The sequence below is a fragment of the Echinops telfairi genome, unplaced genomic scaffold (genome assembly GCF_000313985.2).
Source record: "Echinops telfairi isolate 266 unplaced genomic scaffold, ASM31398v2 ScPeMD7_5;HRSCAF=22, whole genome shotgun sequence".
Classification (NCBI taxonomy): domain Eukaryota; kingdom Metazoa; phylum Chordata; class Mammalia; order Afrosoricida; family Tenrecidae; genus Echinops; species Echinops telfairi.
Window position 1 is genome coordinate 13,859,767 of NW_022103901.1, and position 13,323 is coordinate 13,873,089.

The 13,323-nt window shown below is 62.6% G+C and overlaps 1 protein-coding gene across 1 annotated transcript in view; it reads left to right on the top strand.

Moving 5' to 3' along the window:
• The first annotated feature begins 683 nt into the window (after positions 1–683).
• GTF2IRD1 (GTF2I repeat domain containing 1) overlaps positions 684–13,323 on the top strand; it is a 59,712-nt gene continuing 47,072 nt past the window's right edge. Inside the window, exons 1-7 of the mRNA XM_004705633.2 lie at positions 684–808; positions 3,135–3,276; positions 4,931–5,086; positions 6,590–6,773; positions 7,500–7,810; positions 9,263–9,352; positions 12,503–12,586. Coding sequence (XP_004705690.1) covers positions 686–808; positions 3,135–3,276; positions 4,931–5,086; positions 6,590–6,773; positions 7,500–7,810; positions 9,263–9,352; positions 12,503–12,586 — 1,090 coding nt within the window. The 5' untranslated portion in view covers positions 684–685. The remainder of the gene's footprint in view (positions 809–3,134; positions 3,277–4,930; positions 5,087–6,589; positions 6,774–7,499; positions 7,811–9,262; positions 9,353–12,502; positions 12,587–13,323) is intronic.

Below are 13,323 nucleotides of genomic sequence, written 5' to 3' on the forward strand. Positions count from 1 at the left end.
GCTTCGGTCCATACACATGTCCCACCCGGCCTCCCTTCCCCTGACCATGACGGCTTTCCAGTTGACTGCAACCGCAGAGACAAACCATGTTGCACATAGTCAGGAGGGAACCGAAAACATATTTTGGGCCAAGGCCTGACGGACTTAGCCGTGAGTTGATTGGGGTCCAGAGCAGGTTCAGAGCCCGTGCCCATCAGGGTCCCTCTGAGTTGAGACCCCCTGATGCCAGCTCTGCGTGGGCGCTGGTGGGCATCTGGGACTTTTTCCGATGTCTGAGGTTGGGCCCTGTGGCCCCGGCCTGCCCTGCGCGTTGGGCCCTGGGCCCTGGAGAGCAGCATCGGCAGGCCTGGTTCTGGCCCTTGAACTTGGGGAGTGAGGTGGATGGTGGTGGAGCAGGCACTCCCGTGTGGACCCCTCGGCCCCACCCCTGGGCTGCGCGCCCCTTGGAGGCACTCCAGCCCAAGTGACCGGTGCGAGGACCCCTGCAGCTCTCTCATGAGCCAGCCCACCTGCACAGGCTCCCAGCCTGGGCCCGGACCACGCACAGGGCCCTGGAGCACTGGGCCCCCTGCACTGACTGCTGCCCTCGCCTTTGTTTGCTCTAGAGGCCTGTGGGTGGGCCCCTGGGTAGGTAGCCCCGCTCTGTCAGGCACCCACCAGGTCCCCTCCCTCTCTGCAGGTGACCATGGCCTTGCTGGGGAAGCGCTGTGAAGTCCCAGCTAACGGCTGTGGGCCTGACCGCTGGAGCACTGCCTTTGCCCGAAAGGACGAGATCATCACGAGCCTCGTGTCTGCCTTAGATTCTATGGTGAGTGCTTGCCCCGGCCCCCGCCCCCTCTGCAAAGCCAGAGCCACAAGGGAGGTCCAGGTCTGCAGAAGTCCAGCCCGAGGAAGAGAGAAACGTTGGTTCCCTGAGCCCTGGTCCTCATAGCATCACTTCGTGCCATTCACGTCCTGGTCCTGGGCTCCAGCTAGCCAGTGCCCCTGCATGAAGGGGCTGCTAACCCTCCCTAGGGAGAGCAGCCACCCGTGGGGGGGCCAGGGATGCCGCGTCCTGTCGAGATGGAAGCTCCAGCTGACGGAGGCATGGGGACGGGCTGTTGACGCTGACATTTAAATGAAATAGCTCAATGCGACCAGTGACTTTGGCCTGGGACAATACCGCACGGAGTAGCCCGCGTCCACCATCACAGAGAACTGGTTGAAGATGCTGATCAAAAGGTGTTCCAGAATTGGGTGGAGAAGCTGAAATGCCTGTCGCTGTCCTGGATAGCGGGGCGGTGGAGGGGGAACTCGATGACAAGATGCCCCCTCTCCCTCCTTGGATCCCTCCAAGACACTTGCCTAGCAGTGACCTAACTCCTGCCCCCTGCTCCCCTGCAGGGTCCCTGAGCTCAGTGTTCACGCAGTCATTCACACCCAGCCGCCAACCGGCCTCAGACCCTCCTGCCAGCACGTCGGGGCTCCTGGTCTGTGGGCTTTGGGCTGGTCCGTTTCCCACCTGGGCCCTCACCAAAGACGGGACCCTGGATGGACGCGTCTCTCGGCTCAGGCGGCCCCTCCTCTGTTGTTCTTTCTGACCGCTGTCCCAGTGTGGCTGTGTGGGGGGCCGGGCTGAGTAGAGAAGCAAATCCAGAGACGCCCCTCCGTGTTTAAGAAAGAGCTTTCTATCAGGAAGCTGTGCATCTCAGGAAAACATCCCAGCCCTATCCAACTCAAGTCCCCGAGTAAGTCTCTCTTCAGACTCACGCAGCCACACACCACAGTGCAGAACGCAGGGAGATCACGGGCCGGTGGGTGCAAGGTCTTGTGGATCCAGTGGCGGTGGAAGCACCACAGGGCTCACGCAGGTCTCAGGGTGGCTCACCAGCAGGAAGGTGGAGGCAGAGAGAGAAGAGGTGTGTGTGTGTGTGGTGGGGCGGGTTAGAGGCTGGCCTTCAGAGAGGCCTTTATCTTGGTCGCACCTCCAAAGGAAGTCATCAAGCTGCAACCTGATTGACAGGCTGGACCCCACCCATACCTTCTTACAGGTGCCACGTTGGCACAAAAATCCTAACTGCCAAAGTGACTCCTGTTTCTATCGTGAACCCATCGAGCCCCTTCCCGCCCAGGCATTGCCGACTCCCGACTCCCGTGACGGAGCAGACAGGCTCCCGGGGAGGTCCTTTGGCTGAAATCTGAGTGGAGGCGGATGTTCACCAGCACTGTCTTGGTCAGTGCCCTGGGTGGGTTTGCACTGCCTAGCTGGAGGTCAGCAGAGGAGCACACAATGTTTGGGCCACACAGGGGCCTTGTTTTAATCTTAGTGACCTGAAAACAAATGCCCGCCCGCCCGTAGGAGAGGCCCAGGTGACGGGCCAGCTGCCCTGCCGGTCCCCAGGTCCCCAGCTCACCGGCACGCATCCAGGTTGGGGCTGGCACAAGGAGCAGGCTGGTGGCCCAGAGAGGGGAAGGCTCCTGTCCTGGGTCACACAGCAGCAGACCTGAGTCGCGAGGCAAACACTACGTGACTCAAGTAAAGCCCAGCATCTCTCGGGCCCCGGCTGTGCCATGGACTTCACCGGCTGGGCTTTTTGGAGGCAGGCCTGGTGGTCTTTGTCACAGGGTCCAGCTTCACCCACCCCCCGGCTGCCCATGTATACAGGTGTCCCAGGTGAGAGGTGTTTGCCCCACCCTCAGGAATGCCTGTCTCCTCTGTATAGATGTAGAAACGGGGCCCAGAGACGGTGTGCCCTGGCCCCAGGCCCGCGCTGCAGGGGCACAGGGCAAACTGAGTCTCGGTCTGCCAAGCTGGTTCTCCCGGGGCTCCTGGCTCTGTGACTCTGCAGGAGTCCCCAGGGCAGGAAGACCCCCCTAGCCAAGGGACCTGCCTGGAGGCACAGGGGCTACCGCGTCCTCCAGCCCTGTGTCCATCATGCCTTCTCACCCCTGTGGCCGTCGTGGGGACCCAGTCCCGTGTCCCCCTGGAGCTTCTAAGGCAGGCAGAGAATATAGTTTGGGGGAGGGGGGTGCTGAGGTGGGGAGTGGCCTGCTCCTGGGCGCTCAGGCAGCTGATCTGTCAGCTTGAGACTGGCTGGGGAGATGTGCTGGGAGGGGGGGGTTCCCCCGGCTGACCCCCGCTGCCCCTCTCCCAGTGCTCCGCCCTCTCCAAACTGAACGCGGAGGTGGCGTGTGTGGCCGTGCACGATGAGAGCGCCTTTGTGGTGGGCACGGAGAAGGGGAGGGTGTTCCTGAACACGCGCAAGGAGCTGCAGTCGGACTTCCTCAGGTTCTGCCGTGAGTACCCTGCGCTCCCTACTGGAAGCTTCCCTGGGGACCCAGCTGGGAGTCCCCAGCCATGCCCAGCCGCGGACACTGGGGTGGCCCGGGGTTGGTCTGACCGGGCAGATTGGGCTGTGTGAGCTGATAGAGCCTGCTGGCTGGGCGGCCCGACCCCCAGCTCTGTGTGAACAAGGACACGTTCAGCCCGTGTTGGTTGAGCACCCGCTGTGTGCATAGCCCTCACGGGTGTCCACGTAGTGGTACCGGCTTCAGCCCTGCTGGCCGGGATTCAGGTCCCAGAGCGGGTGCCTGAGCCTGAGCCATGCGCCATAGCAGTGGGCTACAGGGCAGGCTGTGGGCTCCCAGGGGGGTGCAATGCACACAGGCCAGCTCCCAGGGCCCGGGCTGCACAGCTCATGGGAGGGACCGGGGCTCCATCTGCTGCCCCTGTCAGTTCAGAAGGACAGAGACTTCCACCTGCCTGCACTGCCTGGGTGTGGCACGGGGACCTTGAGGCAAGAGGGGTCCCTCTGAAGCCCCTACCCCCTTCCCCTGTGGAGACCTAGCCTGGCCCTGTGTACGACACCCCTGGGGTCCTCACGTCCACGCTCCACTGCTCTGTCCCCAGCCTGCTGCCTTTCACGTTCTCACCCGAACCCACACCTGCCCCTCCCGGCAGGTCCTGGCTCCTCCCTCTGCCCGCCAGATGCTGGCCCGCTCCCAGGAGCCACAAGTACCTGTCCCTGGAGGCTCCTCTGCCAAGAACCCCGTGTCCCCAAACCCAGAGGCCCTCCAGCCCAGCCTCCAGCTCTGGTGGCAGTCTGCGCCCACGGTCCGGCTCTGGCATTGTGTTAAGTGTGGGGCAGGGGCCAGGCCCTTGTCTGCACATCCTGGCTGGACCGGCTGGACCTCAGCCTCCTTACCTGTGGTCTGGGAGAACAGTGCTGTCCACCCCGTGGGGTAGCTGGAGGTGGAAGTGCCAAGTCCACACGTTCAGCCTGCGGGCAGCGGCCGCCACTCACTTTTCCTCTGTCCACTGCAGCCCCGCTTCGCTGATTCAGACTGTGTTCACCCCACACCTGGGCCTGGATGCCCCCCCCCCCCCCCCTTCCCCCAAGCTTCTTCAAGGTCATGGGAGAGCCTGACTGCTGGTGGAAGTGGGGGTGGAGGTGGGCAGTGGCAGGGCCAGGCTGGGGAAGGAGCACCTGGCTTCTCGGAGCCCCTTGGCTCTGCTATTTATAGCACCCTAAGTTGGCTGGTTTATTTCAAGCCTCCCAGATCCCCAGAGGGGAGCAGGCTTCCAGCTGAGAGCGGGCCGCAGGGGGCCCTCTGGTCCCCCTCCGACGCAGCTTCTGGTACATTCCCCAGGGATCTAGCACACTCCTGTCCTCACCCTGTGGCCAAGCAGGAAACCAGGATCAGGATGGCTGGGGACAAAGAGCCAGGGAGGGACAGAGGTGATGGTGACTGTCAGCCCCCAGCTTAGATCCAGGCCCACCCAGAGGTGAGATGAGACCTGGCCCCTATGCCAGACACTGGGCACTCCGAGATGTCTAGCCCCGACCCCGGTAGCCCACACTCATGCCCCATCGGATGGGGAGCCTGGCTGCTTCGGGTTCAGAGCCCTGCAGCAGGGTCCTGTGATCTCCCCACATGCTCTGTCCCACAGGAGGGCCCCCCTGGAAGGAGCCGGAGGTGGAGCACCCCAAGAAGGTGCCGCGGGGCGAGGGCTGCGGCCGGAGCTTCCCCAGGTCCTCCCTGGAGCACGGCTCGGACGTGTACCTGCTGCGGAAGATGGTGGAGGAGGTGTTTGATGTTCTTTATAGTAAGACCCTTCCTCATTCCATTTGGGGACTTGGTGGGAGGTAGCTGTAGGCCCCGCCCAGCTGGCAAGACCCCTCCACCCCGCCCCTGCTCAGCTACTCCCCTTTGGGTCCTGCTCGGAGCTGGACTCTGGCCAAGGGTGTGTTGTGTGCCCCAGCCCTCTCTTACCTGCACAGCCCCGGTTGGAATCTCTCCTCTGTCCCCGGTTCCGGAACCTTCTGCCGTCCCCAAGTCCCGGCCTGCCACAGGCTTGCTCCTTCTCGCCTGGAAGTGGCCCAAGCTTGCTGGGGTCGTCTTCCTGTCTCCAGGCCAGCATTTGCTGGGCTCTCTGCCCCGACATTGCCCAGCGCACAGACAGCTCTGACTCGTTCCTCCCTGCACCTCTTCGGGCAGGCCCCTGCTGCCATCAGCATCTCAGCGTGGTGGCAGTGGCCCGCCGATGTGGCCACCCCCTGCCTCTCCTCACCTGACTCTGCAGTCCCTCTGCTGGACTCGTCTCAGGGAGCCCCCCCATGTTCTCCAGGACAGCAGCGCTTTGCAGGGACTCTTCTTGTGGGCTGCCTGTCCTGTCCTCCGAGGCTCAGCCCTGCCGCTGTGCCCAGGTGCTCTGGGCGTCCCAAGTCCTGCTCGGGGCCCGTTGGTTGAATGGCCGAACCAGCCAGTTCTTCCTGCATGGGGGCGAGGAGGAGGGGGGCCTGGCCACCTTCAGAGCGTTCAGGCTGTGGAGGGTCATGGGGCCCCCAGATGGCCCTCACACTCCCTGGGTGACTCGGGTCCCTCAAGCCCCACCTCAGTTGCCCTTCCAGTGGCCCCAGGTTCTGTGGAGCCAAGGTCTATGAGACTTGGGGTCAGGAAGGGACCCCAGGGCCCCTGAGTGGTTGTGCTGGCCACCATGGCCGGCAGGGCTTGTCATTGTCCATTGGCTGTGCTGCTATGATTCCCCCCCACCCAGAGTCCTCCACCCGCCCACCCCCAGGCCATGTCCGGCATAGACAGGGGTGAATGAGAGGAAGGGCCTCTTTCTGGCTGTGGGGGGCACAACACAGCAGGTGGTGACAAGAGATATCACAGGGCCCGGACCCCTGTCCAATCCTCAGTCCCCTTGCCGAGGGGCTCCTGGTCCCCCCTCAATCATCGTCCCCTTCGTCTGTCTCCGAGCCCCCTTTTCCTCTCCGTCCTATCAGCGCCCTCTCCTCTCCCTCAGTCCCTCTCGCCTTTGTCCTCCGTGCCCTTGGCCCCCGAGGAGCTGTCCCAGGCCCCCACCCATTGAGAGGGAGGGGAGCCCTGGGGTGCAGGCCTTGGGGGTCTCGTCCAGTGACCCGGACTGCCCCCCCCTCCTGTGGAGAGTTGTTCTGCTGTGGCCCTTCCAAGGGTCCTTTGGGGTCATTCCCCAGGACACTGGCACCCAGGGGAGGGTCACCCCACATCGGCCCAGCTCAGGGGCGCCCCCGGCCCCGACCTCGCCTGGCTGCCCTCTCACACCACGTCCCCCACCGCCCCACAGGTGAGGCCCTGGGAAAGGCCAGCGTGGTGGCGCTGCCCTACGAGCGGCTGCTCAAGGAGCCGGGACTGCTGGTCGTGCAGGGGATGCCCGAGGGCCTGGCCTTCCGGAGGCCGGCCGAGTACGACCCCAAGGCCCTCATGAGCATCCTAGAGCACAGCCACCACATCCGCTTCAAGCTCAAGCGGTGAGTACGGGGGGCTGGGGGGACGCCTGGTGGAGAGGGCCACCTGCTGGGGGCTGGCTCAGCATTCCAGGCCACTGGTCCAGGCAGAGGGGAGGGTCTTTGCACAGCAGGTGGGGGTTGGGTGTCGCGCTCCTGCTCAGAGAACTCCCAGTCGGCTGCTGGCGCAAGTACCCCGGAGCCAGGCCACTGGGTCACAGGTGTCCTTCCCAGGGCCTCCCACGCTGGACTCGCAAAGTGGCCAGAGAGACTTGAGTTGGCACGCGGTCACCCAGAGCCAGCGCAGGTGCCAGGAACAGCTGTGCAGAGGGTGGCGGCCCGCCCAGCCAGCCACATGGCTTGCATTAGAGGCTGGCAGGAGATGGGCTTGTTCAGACGGCCCCTGGCGTGTACTGGTGGGTGGGGCGGCCCTGGAGGGCTTGGACCTGAGCCCACCTCTGCTAAGGGTCACCAGTGGTGCCCAGCGGGGATCCCTGGGAGGAGGGAGAGGATGGACCGAGTCTGTGTGGGTGGGCAAGGGGCACAAGGCCCGGCCCTACTCTGGCTCCGCTGGATGGCCCTGGGCCCATCGGTCCCTCTGGGCTGACCTTCCCACCTGTCCCCTTGGAACGAGCTCCTGTGCAGTCCAGACCTGATGGGACTGGGGTGTCTGGGGAGGAGGGGACGGATGGCGGAAGTGGGCATCCATCAGGCGCGATGAGGGTGTGAAGCCACCCCACCCTTTCCCAGGCACCCCGAGGACAGCGGACGTGAGTCAAAGGCCCTGGTAGAGCTGAACGGCGTGACTCTGATATCCAAGGGCTCTCGGGACTGCAGCCTGCACAGCCAGGCCCCCAAGGTGCCCCCACAGGACCCGCCCCCCCCTGCCGCCTCCTCCTCCATGGCCAACTTCCTGTACAGCACCTCGCTCCCCAACCACGCCATTCGAGAGCTCAAGCAAGAGGCGCCTGCCTGCCCGCTGGCCCCCGGTGACCTAGGCCTGGGCCGGGCCGGGCCAGAACCCAAAGGTCCCAGCGGCCAGGACTTTGCCGACTGCTGTGGTAAGGGGGCTGGCTGCCAGGGCCCCATGTATAGGGGGTGGACAGAGGTCATGGCTGCATGGGGCGCCCTCAGAAGACAGGTCAGGGGACTCAGGACTGGGAGGAGGCAGGTTGGGTAGAGGGCTTCGACCCAGTAGGACCCGGCTACCGCTCATCCCTCTGTGGACAATGATTTTGGCCTGAGACCAAGGTCTCAGGGTACCCGCAAGGCCGTGTAATGAACACTGGCTGATTGTACTTGAGTGGGGGGTCCTGAAGGAATGGGGGAAACAACAGCTGCATGCAACAGAGACCTGGGTCCCTGGGAGCATTGTTGGATGTGCACTGAACTGCCAGCACTAAGGTTGGCGGTTCAAGCCCCCCAGCCGCTGCTCGGGAGGAAGCTGAGGCAGTCTACCCCCACAAAGAGCCCCAGCCTCGCAAGCCCCGTGCAGCGCTGCTGTGAATCCGGATCACCTGGGCTGGGTGGGCCTCCTCTGTTTAATGGCTGTGTGTCCAGGGGCCAGCTCTACCTCTGAGCCTCAGTGTCCTCATCTGTAAAATGGGCCCCCCCACCATGCAGGTGAGGAGTCAGGAAGCAACCAGACAGTGTGCAGGCCCTCACCAGCCCTGCCAGACTTCTGGGTGGGGGCCCAGCAGTGGGTTTCTTATCAGACACCCCCCCAAGTGGTTCTGAGAGCGCTCTAGCTTAGGGACGGAAGCAGTGCTTGGTGCGCCCTCAAAAATGAAAACTCACGGCCATTGAGGAGACCCCAAGGGATGGGGTCGCACTGTCCCGGTGGGTTTCTGAGTTTCCTCACCCTGCTCCCACGGAGCAGCAGATGGATGGTTTTGAACTTCTGACTTTATGGTTAGCAGCCCTACACGGACCCACTATGCCACCAGGGCTCCCGGTTGGCACAGACCAAACGGAACCAAAGTCCCTGCCACCGACTCCTAGGCAGCCTCTGGACAGGGCAGCACCCCCCTGTGGGTTTCTGAGACGGAGCAGAGAGCCCCGTCTTTCTCCTGCGGAGCAGCGGGTAGCTCTGAACTGGCAGACCTTGGCGTTAGCAGCCCAGTGTGTGACCACTGTGGCTTGGCACATAGTAGGGGCTTAAAATAGTGGGCATGGATAGCTGTGTCACATTATCGTTATGATTAGGAGAGAAAAGGTCCCCGCCCCTCCACATAGCGTGTCAGTTGGTGGGGGAAGGAAGCGGGACTTCCCGCCTGAAACAGGGGCCCATCTGCGAGAGCGGCCTCGCGGGCCCCACCCTCCTGGCTCTGGCGTTGGGGAGCGGTCTTCAGAAAGAATGGCTCGGGCCCTGGGTCAGGGAGGTGCTTACCACGAGGTTGCCATCACCACTTTGGGGGTCTCCTTGACACATGATGCTGCGGACTCGGACAGGGCCTGGGGAGCCCCCTGGCGGGGCCCCCCATAAACCTGCATCTTTCCTCTCCCTGGTCCAGGACAGAAGCCCCCCGGGACTGGCGGGCCTCTCATTCAGAACGTGCACGCGTCCAAGCGCATCCTGTTCTCCATCGTCCATGACAAGTCGGGTAGGACAGCGTCCCGGCCGGGGGTGGGGGCGGGGGTGGGGTGGGGACGGGGGCTGCTCAGTGGCTCCGGAGCTCATCCTTGTGAGGACAAGGTGTTGGTTCGGCTCCGGGGGTAGTCATGATTCAGCTGCCTAAGGAATTGCCGCGGAACGTGGCTGTAAACAGCAAGCACAGTTAGCCCCTGCAGCCATAGGTCAGGAAATCAAGAGCTTAGCTGGGTGGTTCTAGCTCAGGGTCTCTCACAAGGCTGTGGGCAAGGTGGCGGCGGCGGGGTGGGGGTGGGGGACTGCCGCCGTCAACAGAAGGCTTGGCGGGGCTGGAGCGTCCACTTCGAGGCTGGAGCATCCACTTCCACGCTTCCTCATGCGGCTGCTGGCGAGTGGCCTCAGTTCCGTCCTGGGTGGGCCTCTCTGGATGGCAGCTTCGCACAGAGTCCGTGATCCAAGAGAGAGTATGGGGCGAGCCTTTGAGGCCCTACCCCTCAAGACCTCGGCCATTTCTGCCATCGCCTGCCCGTCGGGCACGAGACACTTGGTGTGGGCCACATTCAGAGGCGGCAGATTAAACTCCATCGTCGGAAGAGAGGAGTCTCAAATCCTGTTAAAAGGGGGCTTGAAGCCCCCTCATCTTATAAACTCTCGGGTTGGGAGCAGAAAAACCCGCCCGGGGCATCCGTGGTAGCAAAGGGGCATGAAACTAGACTGAGAAAGTCCCGGCAGTTCCTCGCTGTGGAGGTCCCCGCTGTACACCCGGGGAGGATCGTCTAGAACACACGGCCTCCTGGGATCAGAACGGAAACCTCGCCACCCCAAACAAGGTCCAGCCCAGAGCCGGGAGGGACGTGAGAGCCCGCCCGCAGTGAGCGCTGGGTGAGAGAATTGCTGGGGGGCCTCAGGCAGGGCACCCAGCCTCTCTGAGCCTCCCGTTCCCCACGGGTGCCCCTTCTGCAACAGCTGTGCTTCCAGGTTGTCTTGCGGGCCGAAGTGGGATACATGTAGGGTCACAGGACCGTGATCTGTCAGGAAGTATCGCTCCTAGGGTTCCCGTTCACGGGCGAACGGGCGTCTTCCAAACAAGACGCCTGTCTCTGTGATCCGAGGGTGGCCGCCCACAAGGTCTCCTGGGGCATCTTCCCAAAGGAGGGCGTGTTTGGTGTCCAAGGGAAGGGGAGCGATTCGGAGGTCAAGGCCAGCATTAAAGGTTCATCAAAGCGTCTTCCCGAAACATCGGAGCCTTGCAACAAGCCCGCAGCAGTGCCACCCTGCACCACAGACAGCACGCGTGCAGATGCATCCAGCCAGGTGTGAGACAGGTAGGGAAGACCTCAGCGCTGAGTTAGGAGAGGGCAGACCAAGTCGGCTTCGGCGCACTACGAAGAAACAGTGGCTGAAGTCCAGAAAAAGTGGAAGAGGACCCGTAGGCTGACCGCGGGCTCGAGAGCCACGGATGCTGAGGCCGCACAGGACTGGCATTTTCCGTCACCAGGGAAGGTCTTGGCCTCTGCGGGCCTTTGGCTCGAAGGATCCAACAGCGTCAGTGAAGATGGGCTAGCTAAGGGTCAGCACACTGAGGCTCTCCAGCCAGCCGGGGCCTTCAAGCACATACGGGTGGCTCTGAACACAAATTGAGAGTGAACATTCAACTCTCCTAGTTCCACTTAAACACGTGAAAGGCTGTGTCATTCAGATAAAAATGGACTCATGCTCTCAAATAATTTCTCAGTGGTTGCTCTGTACCCTCACAAGAGTAGCCCCACTCCACCCCCCATCACCCCGGACTAGCTCAAAGCACCTATCTTCCCATCTGGCTTTGAAGGCGAGAGAGACGCCAACGAAGACGGTTTCATGGAGCCAGGCTTTTCCAGAGAGCACTCCTGGGTTTACTAAGAAGGTTCCGGGGCATCTTCTGGGCCACCGAGAGCCGAGGTAGAGAGGCCAGCCCGCCCGACAGTGATGGGGACTGTTTGGCTGTTGTTGTTTGATAGCTGCTCTCGAAGGACCACGGGGTGGTTAGGAGGGGCTCCTTCTGGAGGAGGTGCAGGAAGTTGACGACTGCTCAGGTGAGGAAAAAGCCCGAGGAAGTTGTGCCGAAGAAGACTCATTTCATCCCGACCGTGCGCTGCTCATCCTTCAAGGAGGCAAGGGCCTTCCCGGGAGAATTCCACCGGGAAGCCTTCCCCGTCCACCCACAGCCCTGATCTGGCACCGTCAGACTTCTTCTTGTTTCCCAGACCCAGAGACACACGTCTAAGAAGCACAGTTTGGCCCCCACGAGGCTTCGGGCTGCTGGTTTTTGTTTTGTTTTGCTTTTTAATTATTTTATTGGGGGCTCGTACAACTCCTATCATAGTCCATCCATCCATCCATTGGGTCAAGCACACCCGAGCTGCTGTTTCAATGGGGTGTCCATCGGACATGCAGAGCTCTTCCCAGAGAGGAGGGGACGCCGCCTTCGGGAGCTGGAGGCCTACGTGAAGCGGATGCCGGGAGACAGCCTCTTTTTGATGTTGTTGAATAAAGGTTCCTGTGGCTTTTTGACTTGCCCTAGTCTATAAGATGCTCGGCACAGAGACTCGCTCGCTCACTGCCGACTCTCAGCAGCCCTATAGGACAGGGCAGAACTGCCCCTCTGAGTTTCCCAGGCTGGAACTCTTTACGGAAGTACAAAGGCCCGTTTTCCTCCCTCTGAGCAACTGGTGGTTTTGAACTGCCGGCCTTGGCAGTTAGCAACCCAATGCATAACCAACCACTCAGCTCCCAGCGCTCCTTTTAGCACAGATAAGCGCTTAACCACTTCAAGGTGTTGCTTTTAGGGATCACACCGGGCCCACCCAGGAGAGACCACCAGCCATGAGGGGGCAGGGTGAGGTTTTTGAGGTCACAACCACGCGGCCACCTCCTGCATGCTCAGAGCAGGTGGGTCCCGGAGGCACCTGCTGAGCCTGTACCGCCCCGGGTGCCCATGGGGGCGGACAGAGGCTGCCCCAGGGTCAGGCGTAGTGGCCTCTTAGGAGCGAGCAGACAGGGCACCTGGAACGTCCTGAGGAAGCCGGAGGTCCGGGGGCCGAGAAGGCGGTGGGTGGGAGGGCCAGGCCGGCAGAGGCCCTGTGGCTGCCCCAGCCTCTCACGTGCACCTCCTGTATTCTGATAGAGAAGTGGGACACCTTCATCAAGGAAACCGAGGACATCAACACGCTGCGGGAGTGCGTGCAGATCCTATTTAACAGCCGATACGGTGAGTGGGCTCCCCATCTGCTGTGCCCGCGCCTGGCCGGCAGCTCTCCTGTTCCCCCTGGCACGCTGCCTGTTTGCGGATGGGGTGGCCACGGCAAGATCTCCCTCCTGGGCCGGTGGCAAAGCCCTAGGTCTGGCTGACCTGTGGGATATGGGGGGCCTGGAGAGGCCAGCCACCCTCTGGGGACCCTCCAGACAGCCCGGAAGACAGACTCAGGCTGGCATCACCCACCTGGCAGCCCCTTTCCCAGGCTGTGTCCCTCTGGAGCCTCCTGCCTGTGCTGTTTCCCTGGGGCTCTTGGCACTCCTTCCGGGCAACGGCTGCTCGGTTGTGGGGGTCTCCTGGCCAGGGGCCTGGGAAGGGGCTCCCTCATCTCCCTCCCTCACAGGGGTCTACAGCTCTGAATAGTGCCCACTACCCTGAGTCCCGGGAGGCACACCTCAGGGATGGCTGGTCGATATGGCTCCCCGTATGAACAAGCTCCTCCTCACCTGCAGTGGGGAGCCCTGCGCCGATTGGCCAGGAGCCTTAGATGCGCCCCTCCCGGTCCCTGCTGGGCCTCTGGTTCCTGCCTCCTGGAGGCCTCCCTGCCCTGCCAGCTCAGGTTTGTGGAGCCCCCTCTCTGAGCCCCGCTCACTCTTAAGTGAGGTGTGGCCTTCCATCACTGGGTGGCCACCGGAAGTGAGGTCATTACCCTCGTGTGGTTCCTGTGCTGGAGGGAAGCTTCCCACCAGGAC